Below are 14,653 nucleotides of genomic sequence, written 5' to 3'. Positions count from 1 at the left end.
CTCTTTTATCTTGTCATTTCTTCCATTTGCTTTAGCCACTCTCCATTCATGGACAAGTTTCAGAGTCTCTTCCAAGATCCTTTTTTGTTTTTTCTTGCTTTCTTGTCTTTTTAATGACCTCTTGGTCTCTTCATGGATGATATTCTTGATGTCATCCCACAACTCTTCTGGTTTTCAGTCATTGGTGTTCAATGCATCAAGTTTATTCTTTAGATGGTCTCTAAATTCAGGAGGGATATAATCAAGGTCATATTCTGGCTCTTGTGGACTTGTTCTAATTGTCTTCAGCTTCAACTTTAACTTGCATATGAGCAACTGATGGTCTGTTCTACAGATGGAAAGAGCCAATCTGATTCCTGTGTACTCCATCTGTCAAAATCCCCATGTAGAGCCACTTTTTATGTTGTTGAAAAAAGGTATTTGTAACAAGTAAGTCACTGGGTCTTGCAAAATTCTATCATACAATCTCCAGCATTATTTCTATCACCAAGACCATATTTTCCAACTACCAGTGATTCTTCTCTGTTTCCAACTTTTGCAATCCAATCACCAGTGATAATCAACAAATCTTGAGTGCATATTTGGTCAATTTCATACTGCAGAAATTGGTAAAAAAAAATCTTCAATTTCCCTATCTTTGGCTTTGGTGGCTATGTGTAAATTTGAGCAATAGTATTAACTGGTTTTCCTTACAGGTGTATGGATATTATCCTACCACTGACAACACTGTACTTCAGGATAGATCTTGAAAGATTCTTTGTGATGATGAATGCCACGCCATTCCTCTTCAATTTGTCATTCCCAGCAGAGTAGATCATATGGTTGTCTGATTCAAAATGGCCAAAACCAGTTCATTTAGGCTCATTAATGCCTAAGATATCAATCTTGATGCATTCCATTTCAGTTTTGACAACTTGCAATTTTCCTAGATTCATACTTTGTACATTCCATGTTCCGATTATTATTGGATGTTTGCAGCTATTTCTTCCCATTTTCAGTCGTGCTACATCAGCAAATGGAGGTCCCAAAAGCTTTACTCCATCCACATCATTAAGGCCAGCTCTACTCTGAGGAGGCAGTTCTTTCTCAGTCCTATTTTGAGGGTCTTGACCTGAGGGGCTTGTGTTCTGGCACTATATCGGACAATGTTTCAGGGCTATTCATAAAGTTTTCCAGTATTGTATTAGTTCACTGTTATTCAAGGTTTTCACTGGCTAATTCATTGAGAAGTGGATGGCCCCTTCCTTCTTCCGAGTCTGTCCTAGTCTGGAAGCTCCATTGAAACCTGTCTACCATGGGTGACCCTGCTGGTATCTGAAACACCAGTGGCATAGCTTTCAGCCTCACAGCAACACACAAGCCACCACAGTACGACAAACTGACAGATGAGTGGTGGAAAAGTACGATAGAAAAAACTAAATTATAAGCTGATTGGCCAACAGTTTCTCTTACAACCAGGTAAGGAATCAAAACATCATTAAAGTCTGTTTTCTTTAAAGACCTTCCATTTTTGAAGATAAATGAGAAAGTATAATTAAAATTATTAAGTCTCTGAATGGTGTAATTAGAAAAGATTTTAACTTCCTGAGAATTGAAAATTCATGTCCCATCATTTTGTGTGTCCCCAACACCCTTCTTAATGCCTTCAGCATTTAGAAAGTCAATACCCACCTGCTTGATAGATAGGTATAATTTGCCCCCAGCATTTTAGCTTGGAACACAGTTTTAAGATAAATCTTACTGTGTTATGTTATAATCTTACTGTGCACAGGAACTACATGTATATGCCAAACAACTCAATTTGTAGCTTTAAACAGGGTGCCTGGGAAAGAGGGCTTTTCTGGTACACAGGAAATCAGGACAGTCCCAAGCAAACTGAGATAAAGTCATCACTCTAGCTTCAGATAAATTCAGGAATGAATGTGGCCTTGGTAGCGTAGTGCCTAAGGCATTTGACTGCTAACCAGAAGGCTAGCAATTCAAACCCACCAGCCACTTCTCAAAAGGAAGTTTGGGCAATCTACTTCCATAGTGAGACCACCTCGGAAACCCAAGGAGGGGTCGCTATGAGTCGGGTCTGACTCGGCGCATAAAACAACAACAACAACAAAAGTTACTATGAGATGTTGAAGCTATGTAGAAGACAAACACAAATCTTCTGATGCCGTTACTGGTACTAACAGAGTCTACTTCTGTTGGTTATACACAATTCAAAAAAGCATGGGGTCAAGTATCACTAGTACCACCCACAAGTAGGAGAAAGGGCAGGAAGGGAGAAAAGGTAAAGTTATCAACGCAGACCTCAGGAAAAGATCAGAATGAAATTTTAAAGGAAGAAGGCAGCTGAGATAATAGTAGAGAGAACATGTGATAATGATAGCAACAGTGGCCTCAATAAGGAATAAAGAATCTATGAGAGAATAAGGAACCACCCTGATAGAAGCAAATGTCAATACTGGGAAACAGTGAGAAATAAGGTCAGCAAGGTGAAGTGTTAACAAATCAGACAGAATGTAGATTCTATCCTGTTTAGGAAGGATTTTATTTACTGGAGGATATGAAAAGTTTCTAAATAAATGAAAGTTTCTAAGCGGAAGTGGCAAAGTATAAATAGACTGATAAGGTAAGATAAGGTACATTGCTTGGTTCTACAATCGATGCCAAAGGAAGCAGCAGTCAGGACTTTAGATGACGTGTAGCATTGGGAAAGTCAACTACGAAGGAACTGTATCAAGTGCTGAGGAGCAAGGATATCTCCTTGAGGACTAAGGTGCGCCTGACACAAGCCATGATATTTCCAATCGCCTCGTATGCATGTGAGAGCTGGACAATGAATAAGGAAGACCGAAGAAGAGTTGATGCTTTTGAGTTGTGGTGCTGGTGAAGAATGCTGAAAGTACCGTGGACTGCTAAAAGAACTAACAGATCTATCCTGGAGGAAGTGCAGCCAGGATGCCCCTTGGAAGCAAGAATGGCCAGACTTCATCTCACCTATTTTGGTCATGTTGTCAGAAGGGACCATTCCCTGGAGAAGGATGTCATGCTTGGAAGGGTGGAGGGTCAACAAAAGAGGGGGAGGCCTTCAACGAAATGGATTGACACGGTGGCTGCGATGATGGGCTCAAGTACTGCAGGGATTGTGGGGCTGGCGCAGGATCAGGCAGTGTTTCGTTCTGCTGTGCATGGGGTCACTATGAGTCGGAAACGACCCGATGGCACTTAACAACAACAACAAGGTAAGACAAGTTAAGTGAGTAATAAAATACTGGCCTACAACACTGCAGGTTTCACACTGTGACAGCAGCTTAAGGAGTAGACAGCTCTAAATATTTCTAAGGTTCTACAAAAAAGAAACAAAAAACAAAAACTCACAATCATTGAGTTGGTTCTGACTCACAGCAACTACCACTGTGTTTCCAAGGTTGTAAATCTTTATGGATGTAGGTTGCTTTACCTTCCTCTCACGGAGCAGCTGGTGGGTTTAAACTGCTGACCTGGTTAGCAGCCAAATGCCTTACCCACTATGCCACCAGAGCTCCTTAGGTGAAGTATAAACTAAATAATAAGATACTAATACAACTGGTTACATTGTTCAGAGTCCCAAGGGCAGATCATAAATCCTTCGGTCTTTTCAAAAGCAATGTATTCAAGAATTAAAGTACTATAAAAATCAGTTTATAATCACTTATAAAGCCTATCTACTAAAAAAGGATTAAAAGAAAAACTATAAAATACTTAAAAGACAAGGGCTTTGCCTTTAAGGGATTCATCATTCAGTTGAGAAAGCAAGACTTATGGTGAGGAAGAAAATAAATGGCTGAACAGTGAATATGTAAAAAATAAAGAAACAGATCAACACGACAGTGGCTATTTTCGTTTTCCAGATGAGTCATGGTCATGTGCTTTCCTGAATTGACTCTGAAAATCAATGTATTCATTATTGATCCAATAGTCCATCTCAATAAAGACAGTGCTTTTGGTGCTATAGATGGGAAAAGGGAAAAACTGAGTTGACACACAGCCTGAGTACATGGCCAAGGCTTATCAGGCACTCAAGATTCAGAGCACAAGACATTTCCAAGAAGCTTTTCCTGATATCCTCCTTCCCACACCACCAAATCTGGTTTAGGTGACCTTCTTCTAAGTCCTCACAACCACCTTTTCTGTCCTCCACCAAAGCATTTCCCCACTGAACTGGAAGTGTCTCAGGGCAAGACTCCATTTTTCTCAGCTTTTTATGCCTCTGCCAAGCAGCATCAAGCTTGCATTCAATACCTGCTGAACAAGTTAATTATCGTTAGCTGTAATATTGCAACGCTACCTCATAGATACTTAAAATGATCATGCTCCAAGGGTTAGAAAAGAGCAAAGGCCATCAAACCCAACTCATTGCAACTCTCACATCCTTGTTATAAACCCACTGGCATTCAACCAGCCTCTGCTTAAACACAGCCAGCAAGAGGAAGTCCACTGCCTCCCCAGACATTCCTTTTTCTGGCAGCTGAAACTATGTAGAAGTTCATCCTCAAGCTGGGTCAAGATCTGTCACTGCTATGAAAAGGGCAGAGCTAAGGACAGAGCTCTTTTTTCACCTCACCAGAGAACTCCCTCCAGGCTGATATCCAATTTGCCCTCAATCAGCTCCAAAGGCATAAATCTGTGCTCTGCCCTCAGTGCAGTCAGGTCAGCCATGCTGCTTGGTGGTTAAAGGCATGTGCTGAGGTTAAAGAGATAGCCTTGGAGTCGGGCCCTGAAGCCTGGCTCTGCCCTTGTCAGCTGTGTAACTTAACCTCTATAAACTAGTTTTCTCATTTGTCACATGAAGATAAACTGGTACACTATCTGATAGCATTATTAAGACAATTAATCTGTAAACTATGTTAGTTACGAATCTTGGTTGGAAGTGTCAGAAACACACCTGGAACCAGCTTAGCAAAAAGCGGTATTTTGTGGCTTTTGTGTTAGCTGAACCTCAAGGAAAATGGAACCTAGAAACTCGAACATCATCCAAGCACTCCCTCAGGTGTGTTGCTTCTGTCTCTCTCAACAGTGACTTCACTCTTTAGGACAGGTTTTCTGGAGCTACGGCCACTGGTAAGGGAACGCTGGTGGTGTAGTAGTTAAAGCATTCAGCTACTAACCAAAAAGTTAGCAATTTGAACCACCAGCTGCTCTGCAAGAAAAAGATGTGCTTCCATAAAGATTTAAGTCTTGGAAATCCTATGGGGCAGTTCTATTCTGTCCTAAATGGTCACCATGGGTTGCAATCGACTCAGTGGCAATGGACTTATGGCCACTAGTAGCATTTACTGAAAAAGGATCTGTTGCCTTTGTTCTAATCTGAAAATATCCACAGAAAGACAGTGCTCATGCTTACAGCCTGGGGTGAGTTGTTATGCTTTTTGGGCACACTAGAACCTGACTCTGGGAGAAGATGGAGGAAACCCACTTGTCAAAAGAAGGAGGGTACATTCTTTTAGAAGATGCTGGAAGGACTCCTGGGCAGATAAAATAATTGATATTCTGTGTACGTGTGTGTCATTAAATTATATTTATAAGAACGTCATCCAGTAGCTTTCAGTTTATATTTTACAAACTAGGTATACTACCAAAAATAATTCAGGACAGTAATACAGAGTTCCCAATCTTTTATTTTGCCAGCTTAAAAAAAAAAAAAAAAATTAAGGCCATCTCTACTATTACCATAATTTAACAAAAGAATAAATTTACACCAAAGAAGTAGGAAGGGCGGGCATAATCTTAGAATAAAGGACAATCCTTTGAATGAAATAAATTTAACTTCATGAAAAAGCAGCATTCTTCCCAATTTTCTCATTTTGGCTAAAACAAACAAAAAACTCCACTGCCATTAAATTGATTCCAATTCACAGTGACCCTACAGGACAGAGTAGAATTGCCCCATAGTTGTTTCCAAAGCTATAATCTTTACGAGAACAGATTGACAGTACCCTTTTCCCACCATTTTGACCAAGGACTGGTAAAAACTTCATCCAGATCTGATGCCAGGACCTTGTTGAAATTGGGGAACCATTGTTTCAATTACCACCTACGAAGTTCTAACCATCCCTAAATTTAGCATTGAGTATAACAACTCAGGTCACCTTCTTCTCCCTTACCCACACTCAGCTTCTAGCTTACACCAGCCTTTGCTGTGAACCAGGTACATAAGCCTCCAATACTCTCCTGCTTAGTACAGCCTAATTACCCAGGAGGCATTCACACGCACAGTGAACTGATTACCAATCCAAGAGCTATCAAAAATAGACACGAGAATGGTCTGGCATTATTTGTTCTCAAAAAATGTATTCTGGAACACACATATACCCTTTAAAATTTACACTCTCCCTACTTTCAAAAAGCATTGGGGCAATACAATCATTAAAGGACAAGACTTGTACAATGATAGGAAGATGGAGCTCTGGTAGCTTAGTGCCTAAGGCACTTGATTGCTAACCAGAAGGCTGGCAGTTCAAACGCATCAGCCACTCCTCGGAAGGAAAATGGGGCAATCTACTTCCGTAGTGATACTGCCTTGGAAACCCAAGGTGGGGTCGCTATGAGTCAGGTCTGACTCGACAGCAAGTAACAGCAAATAACAAGGAAGATGGACAGAAAACTTTGGCACAGGCTAGGTGCTTTGACAAAAACCAGTTGCTATCAAGTCAGTTTTGACTCAAGGTGACTTCATATGTGTCAGAGTAGTACTGTGCTTGATAGACTTTTCAATGACTGATTTTTTCAGAAGCAGATGGCCAGGCTTTCCTTCCAACGTACCTGTGGGTAGATATGAACTTTCAACTTTCTGACTAAAGCCCAGCACATTAACTGCTTACACTACCCAAGGAAGAATACTGTATTTCAATTCCAGGCTCTGATATAATTCTTTTGAGAAGTGTGGCTCTAAGAAGAGCAGAGATACAGGGTACAAAATAACAGTGTTCCTCTTGCTACTGAATCTGGGTATTGGGTGGGGTGTGTGTGCATGTGGCTATGTTAACAGTTTAAGCAAGTAGTTTGAGAGGTCCTTTTTTAATAATAATAAACATCATGGCATCTATCATGCTTCAGACACTATGCTAGACACTGGGACCATAAAGTTAAATAGATAAAATTTATATCTCAAGGCATGTTATGAACCAGGGAAGTTGAAAACTAATAACATAAACTACAACCTAAATTAAATCACTAGTCATTGTCTTCATATAACAAAAGATGAAAATTAGTTTTAATTTAGCCATGTTAAGTCCCAATTGAGTACATGGTAACTACACACAAATACAACACCACCACACAAATAAACAATTGACAGGTGTTCTAATTTTCACCTCCTTATTGAATTAACAGTCCAAAGTCTGGGCAACTGAATTAGGATATCCTTGAGCCCAAGGTATTATGCCAAAACGTAACATGCAATACTGTATTCCTGAACAATTACTTCTTGTCCTGTGTTCCTATGTAAAGACATAGGTGACCTGTTCAACTTTCCTCTTGGTTTCTGACTGTGATGAAGGAAAGAACTGTATTATTCAAGTCCTCTTAATAAAAGCTCTAGCCTAGCCTAGGTCTTTGGGAGCTCTGGTAGCATAGTGGCTAAGACACTTGCCTGCTAACCAGATGGCTGGCGGTTCAAACCCACCAGCCACTCCTCGGAAGGAAGGTTGGGCAATCCTACTTCCGTAGTGATACTGCCTCGGAAACCCAAGGAGGGGTCGCTATGAGTCGGGGCCGACTCGCTATGAGTCGGGGCCGACTCGACGGCACATAACAACAACAACAACAACAACAAGCCTAGGTCTTTAGATCACCAATGCCTCCGATACTTTCCATATGCCTTCCACATTTCATGGGTATAATAGTAAGCTGCCCACCCAAAGAAAGAGCAACAGAGAAGAGGCTCTAATAGCAGTCAGATGAGACATGAAAAGTGGAAGCAGGGAAAAGAGATTACAACAGAGTGGCCAGACAACAAAACACAACCAGGAAGAACGTGTGGACTAGGATTAGAAGGTAAGAACAGAAGGGGTGCTCAGAAAGGAGAGCAAAAGACATGATAACTTAGGACTAGTGAAATGTTCTGCAAGGAATAAAGTGAAAACACTGGGTGACAGAACAATCGTGTATGTATACGTAGATTTTAGCTGTGATGTGTAATTCAATGCAAGAAAAATTAATACAGGTCAGAGAATTGCTTAATGGGCAGCTAAAAAAAGATAAGAGATTTAGCTGCTATTTCTAGGACAAGTAAAGCAATTATGGTCAGCAACTGGGTTTAAAATCTTCCCCAGAAAATTACGACTTTTTAGCAATTCCACAGAAGGGACAGCCCTTCAGTGGAATAGTTCTTTAAGCTAATTAATATTTAGTAACACTATTTATAAGCATATCTTAAATATTAAAGCTAATTTTCAAAAAACTCAAGCACTATCGTTTGTAGCTAAAATCATGTTGTTTATTAGTGTCAAATCATATTATGGGGGGGGGGGGAATCAAAGCCTAAGAAGCCAGCCTGTTCAGACAAAGTAAAGGGAGCCAAAGTTCAATAGCTCACGAGCAATCATTCAAGATGAGCACTGTTTCCCTTAATTGTCTTTAAATGCCTGGAGTAACTAAGATGGAAACAGGCCACATAGGATACAAGGGTTACCGTTAAATTCTATTGCCACTCTGAGCAGAAGTACAAAAGGTTAATGGGTACACACTGTTTGAGTGAAAAGTACTGACAAAATCAAGGGAAAATATTTATAACTAACTCCCATAATAGAGTTAAGATATTTTTAAGAGTTAGTATCTACAATATGGAACCACTGTTTAATGCTTTTAATGTGTTTGTCCCTACACTTAAAAATTTAAAACACAAATTTTAAAATTTCCAAATATTTTCAATTACTACCTACAAAGTTCTAACCATTCCTAAATTTAGCATTGAGTAGTAACTCTGAATTTTAAATGTTAACAGCAGCCTTAAGATGGTATATGATTATATTTCAGGTTTAAAACAATTTTTTCTAAGTATCTGGATACTTTCCCCCAATGATCATATTAAAAAATTGAGTTTCCCTAATTGTTATACAAGGAACTATATTCTGTATGTCCTAAAACTGAACTTCTGTCTACCACCAATCATTATCTCTACCGCTAAGACAAATTTTGTTCTAAAGCAGTCATTCTCAACCAGGAATTTTGCCCCCTAGAGGACATTTGGCAATGCCTGGAGACATTTCTGGTTGCTATACCTGGCAGAAGGAAGGTGCATTTAGCTGGTAGAGTCAGACATGCTGTTTAACATCCTACAATGTACAGGACAATTCCCCTACTCCAACAAAGAATTATCTGGCCCAACATGCCAACAGTGCCATTGCTGGGGAAAACCCTGTTCTAAACTGAAACAAGTAAATTTGCAAATACAGCTGACAACTTTAGAAAATGACTGCCAAATGAATAATTCAAAGTTCACCAAGCTTTGCTAGTGATATAGAAAGACATAATAAAGACTGCTTTTCATACTGTTAAAATGCATTAAAATGATGACTATTAGTCATTAATGCATGAAGTTGTAGAAGACAGACATGAAGGACAAAGTACTTCCACTACCTAAGCAATTAAAGATATGCTTCCTTTAAAATAAAACATGTCAAGAGGCCAAAAAAAAAAAAAAAAAGTCATTAAAAAGCAGTTATATTACTGACAATTTTCTGTAATGCTTTAAACATTCATGGATAAACACTAAGTCACTTATTTTTTGTTGCTGTTTAGTTCTAAGCAACGTTTTCTTCTATTTTCCCCCAGTCATTTGACTTTTAACTGGAGAAAGCTGAAAACAAATAGAGGAGGAAAGTTAACCATATGTTCTAGTAAGTAGAACAATCTTAGACAAAACACATTCCTAAAGTATCTGGAAGAAGGCTAACTAATGTTTACCTGGCAAAAGGACTGGCTCCAGTTTTTTAATCTTCGGTTCCGAATTAACCTTTTCATCAGTCTGAAATAAATTAGTAAAATAAATAAAAATCAAATTTTTCCTTTTCAGATATTAAGGCAAAATTTTTGTTAAGTGCTCACACAAGCGACATACTCATCCCCCCCCTTTTAAATTCTTTCACATTTACTGATCTCTTTTTAAGTCCTGCTCATTTACCTGGGAGTCTGACAATAAAAATATAAAAACTGCCTGTGCCGATTCCAGATGTTCACATTTTTGTACAGGTAACCTCTACCAAGTGGCCACAAGGCACTGCTAATGGGCTGCAATCACGCTGGCAGTCACACTGTGGACTGTCGCCAGGCGGGGAGCTAAACCCAGCTACAAACGTTCTCCTGAAACTCGTCACAATGCACAACTACGGACGACAAGGACTTCAGGCAGCGAACAGCTAAGACAGAGTTTTACAAGTTTCCACCGCGCCAACTTCGGCTCCTAGGAGGGAGCATTTCTCCGGGCCGGGGCTCGGACGCTCGCGCGGCTGGGGGGTGGGGAGACAGGCGCAGCCTCTGGGCTTTCTCCCAGGGGTGCCAAATAGGCACTCGCCCGGCGGCTCCCCGGAAGCGCCAAAGAAAAGGGCGCACACAGGGAAAAGGTTGTTTACCTGGGGCGGCGGCAGGAGGTAGGACCTGAAGGTAGGTCTGGGCGGCTTGAGGGAGAACATGGTGCCACCGATTTTTCGCCCCGGCCCCAACGCAGCCCGGGACTTGCCGCGGGACAGCGGCAGCGCTGACGCCTCCAGATGCCTCTCGGTTTAGAGCTCCCTGTGCGGCCGCTAAGGCCCCGTCTGCGCCCGGGCTGGCCAGGGCGGTCTGACGGGCGGGGACACGGCGGAGCGCCCGCCCTAACGGGGAGGAGCCGGAACAAAACCAAACCGACGCGAGCGCCGGGGCCCATCCCCGGATGGGGCCCGGCGCCCCGCCCCGAGAGACGGCGAGCGCAGGACCAAAGGCAGGACGCTGCCGACCTTTAGGCCGCTCAGGCGCTGGAACGCAAGACTTGAGCCGTGCGCTCGTTACAGAGACCTAAGTGAGGGAAGCGGGAGAACCAGAGCGCGGTGGCCATCTTGAGAGCGCGGCCTGGGGAGGGCGCTCCTACGGCGGCCCGCGGGAGTCAAAGCGGCCCACAGAGACCTACGGCGGCCCGCAGGGGACAGGGGGACCGCGGAAGGCAGCGAGCGAAGCACCGTGTTACAGAGCATTTTCTGTCGCTACTGCTCAGCATACTCTCCTTTCCTGGGACAGTTACCTTGGCTGCCGTTCGTTAGACAACTGGCTCCGGCAATCAGTGTTTTTTCAAGTCTTGGGAAGGAGTTCAGGTGGATGTAAACGGCCTATGATGTACCTGACAGCCAGTCACACCTTGCGCACGGTGTTGAGGCACCGTTGTGGGAGTGGTGGCCACTGTAGCCACGAGTGACCAGGATCAAACTCTCAGCGCGATTTCATATGAAACCTCTCCCTCTAATGGTCCACACTTGGGGAAGATTTTTATCCATCACCTCATCTGCTGTCATTGTGTAGAACTTTGAGACAGGGATGTCTTCTACTTGCTGAACTTATTGCTGGCCACTGGCTGCTGAGACTTGTGTGGTCTGTGGTCGTGGGGATTATGGACATTGGCAGGTAACACAAATTCTTCACTTTTAGTTAATAAATTTCTACTCTCCTTATTAAACATTGATGTGTAAAAAAGATTGTTGCTTGCCTTTTCTTGCCCATCCTAGCCACTATGCTACCAGAGCTCCCCACATGTAAAATTACTGGTAAATAATATTGCAAATAAAAGATCAAATCTGCAGCGAGATTAAGTCCCTGCTGGTGTGGAGCACTTCAACAGGCTATCCAAAAAAAAAAAAAAATCACACTCACAGCAGACGAGTCCATTCGGACTCATAATGACCCCTCCTTGGCTTTCCAAGGAGGTATCCCCAAGGAAGTAGATTGCTCAGTCGTCTGACCTTCCTAGGAGTTTGAACCACCAGGCTTCTAGTTAGCAGTCAAATGCCTTAGGCACTAGGCCACCAAAGCTCCTTAGGCTATAAATCGCCAGGCTGTAAACCAAATAATTTGCCTATTAATTGAATAGAAAAGCTAGTTTCAACCTATCAAGCATAGAGAATTTCTTAACTCTTCGCCGTATTTCTGAACCAGATCAGCCTTTGGTAGAAAGGGGCTAGAAATGTTACCTTTTGGGGATTCTCTTAGTTGAGACTAAAGCCCCAATTTAGCATTTTATTATTTATTATTCACAGGGAACCTCCATTGTAGGCATACGAATCACAGTCATACTAACAAGTGCTGCTAATGGGAATATTTTTTAAAAAGATTTAAGAGAATTGCCCTTTTTCTGGAAATAATTTATCCTGGATTCAAAATCTTACTGATCTTTCTGGTTAACCTGTTTGAGTAACACATGACTCCTCTTGCTCAGGAAACAAATTGTTAGAAAACACTTTTGTGCAGAAGCATTTTTTGCTTTTGTGAATATTCTGTGACTCCCTACATTAAATGGATTTTTTCCACAAAAACTCTTCAAGCAATAAGGTTTTCTTTATACTGAAATTAATTATTTTGTGATTTAGTTTCTGCTGTACAACTTTTCTTAGGATGTATAACTCTGTAATATGTGACTATATAATTGAAAATCAGAAAAACTCTGATTTCCAGATTTGTTATCAACCTAACACTAAATTTCATATATCTAGTCTTATACCTCTGGTAGCATAGTGGCTAAAGCACTTGCCTGCTAACCAGACGGCTGGCGGTTCAAACCCACCAGCCACTCCTCGGAAGGAAGGTTGGGCAATCCTACTTCCGTAGTGATACTGCCTCGGAAACCCAAGGAGGGGTCACTATGAGTCGGGGTCGACTCGACGGCACATAACAACAACAACAACAACATACCTTCTTCCCAGATTCTAGTCTCCTGACTACTCTGTATGTTTGTCATAGTTAATCACCTCCCCTTTGTGGTTCTAATGTCATTATTTTATCCTGATTCTCCTATTTTTATGACCGCCCCTTTGCTTCCATTACTAGTTCTTCTAGCATGGGAGATATTTCGTAAGGATCTCCTCTTTCCTGTCAAGAGAAGGAAAAAGCTAACCTTGAATACAGATATCATCAGCTATTTTACATATTCATTTAGTTACTCATTCAATCAGTTAACAAATTTCTCTTGAATGCTTACTTTGTGCAAGCACTATTCAGGAAACTAGAAATTAAACAGAGTGAGATGCTACTTACGTGTAGTTTTCATTCTGGATAGAAAGATATTTAATAACATACAAAATGCCAGGTGCTGACAAGTATGATGAAGAAAGAGAAAATATGGAAGAGGTTTGACAGTTCCATTTTTTAATTTGTGAGTATGTGGTCAGAGACTTCTGATAAGGTGACATTTGAGCAGAAATCATGGAGAGTGAGAGAGCAAGCTGTGTAATCAGGAAGAAGAGCATTTTGGGCAGAGGGGATATACTGTGCACATGGCCTGAGGTGAGAACCTGTGTAGTGTATTTGAAGCCAGTGTGGCTGAAGCACTAGTTGGAGGGAAGGAGTAGCTATCATAATAGTTTAGATAAAAGAAGGTGATGGTGGCAGCAATGAAAGAGGTTAGAAGTGGTTATACATAATGTCTCCAAAACTATGCTGTTGCCTGAGCTTAATGGTCTTTTAAGATTACTATTTAAGTTTAAAAAAAATAAAAAACTTCTTGAGGGGGAAAAGAGGGCAGCAGCAGTAGAACAGTTTTCAATCCCCACATAGAAACAAAATTTCAGTTTAGAGAGAAGCTTAGGGGGCAATAAGTTTATGATAATGGTAGTAGAATAATTTGGAAAAGGATAGCAAGAACAGTTACATAACTTGAAAAATGTAAGCAATGTCACTGGGTTTTACATGTGGAATTTGTTGAAATGGTGTATTCTTTGCTATGTATATTCTCTCTCAGGCTCATGCACACACACACACACACACACACACAAAGCATACAAAAAAAAAAAAAAAAGCAATTAATAGCAAAATCCAACCCCCAAGTACAACTTTTAAAATAAATCTAAGTGAAATGGTGGCCCAGTGATCTCCAAAATGAAAGCCAGTAGGAACAAACTCATAGCAGTCACAAGACCTTTGTGATATCAGCAAAAAGAATCAAAGATACGTGGAGAACTCCAAAATAGCCTAAAGGTATTCACTGGAAGACTAAGCTGATCAAGTTGAGAATAGCGGCTGAAATTTAAGAAGGAATTCTTGCCTTCTCTAAGATTATAGAGCACAAGGGACTTATTGTAAGGTTGAAGGAGCTGGAGCAATATAGCTGTAAGAACGCTTGAAACTGTCTTACCAGGGTTTCATTCAGGAAACTGCCCCACACCAAGGACAAATTGTTGAGCATAGAAACAAAATGGAGCAGAATAGAGACCGGGGAAAGAAAAGGTCAGGATGAAAGTGGAGGACCAGAAAATCTCGAAAAGCAAGTTAACATCTTTTAATACCACACAGTAAGAACGGAGTGGGGCACCTTGGCACTTGTTATGCCAGATATACATCATTAATGCACAAAATAGATTTTTTTCACTATTGCTGTGAATGTGGAATGTCTAATAACAAGTTAGGAGCTCTGGTAGCATAGTGCCTAAGGCACTTGACTGCT

At 41.2% G+C, this 14,653-nt stretch overlaps 1 protein-coding gene across 1 annotated transcript in view; it reads right to left on the bottom strand.

Moving 5' to 3' along the window:
* Nucleotides 1–10,664, bottom strand: part of MTMR10 (myotubularin related protein 10) — a 119,271-nt gene extending 108,607 nt beyond the window's left edge. The window contains exons 1-2 of the mRNA XM_007949899.1: nucleotides 10,605–10,664; nucleotides 9,940–10,000 (exon numbers count right to left, since the gene is read on the bottom strand). Coding sequence (XP_007948090.1) covers nucleotides 9,940–10,000; nucleotides 10,605–10,664 — 121 coding nt within the window. The remainder of the gene's footprint in view (nucleotides 1–9,939; nucleotides 10,001–10,604) is intronic.
* Nucleotides 10,665–14,653: the final 3,989 nt, after the last annotated feature.

This window comes from Orycteropus afer, unplaced genomic scaffold, assembly GCF_000298275.1.
Source record: "Orycteropus afer afer isolate SDZICR_OR568_19922 unplaced genomic scaffold, OryAfe1.0 scaffold00256, whole genome shotgun sequence".
NCBI classification, from domain to species: Eukaryota; Metazoa; Chordata; class Mammalia; order Tubulidentata; family Orycteropodidae; genus Orycteropus; species Orycteropus afer.
Note: the sequence above shows the minus strand (reverse complement) of the source record. Positions and strands in the feature narration are given on the sequence as shown.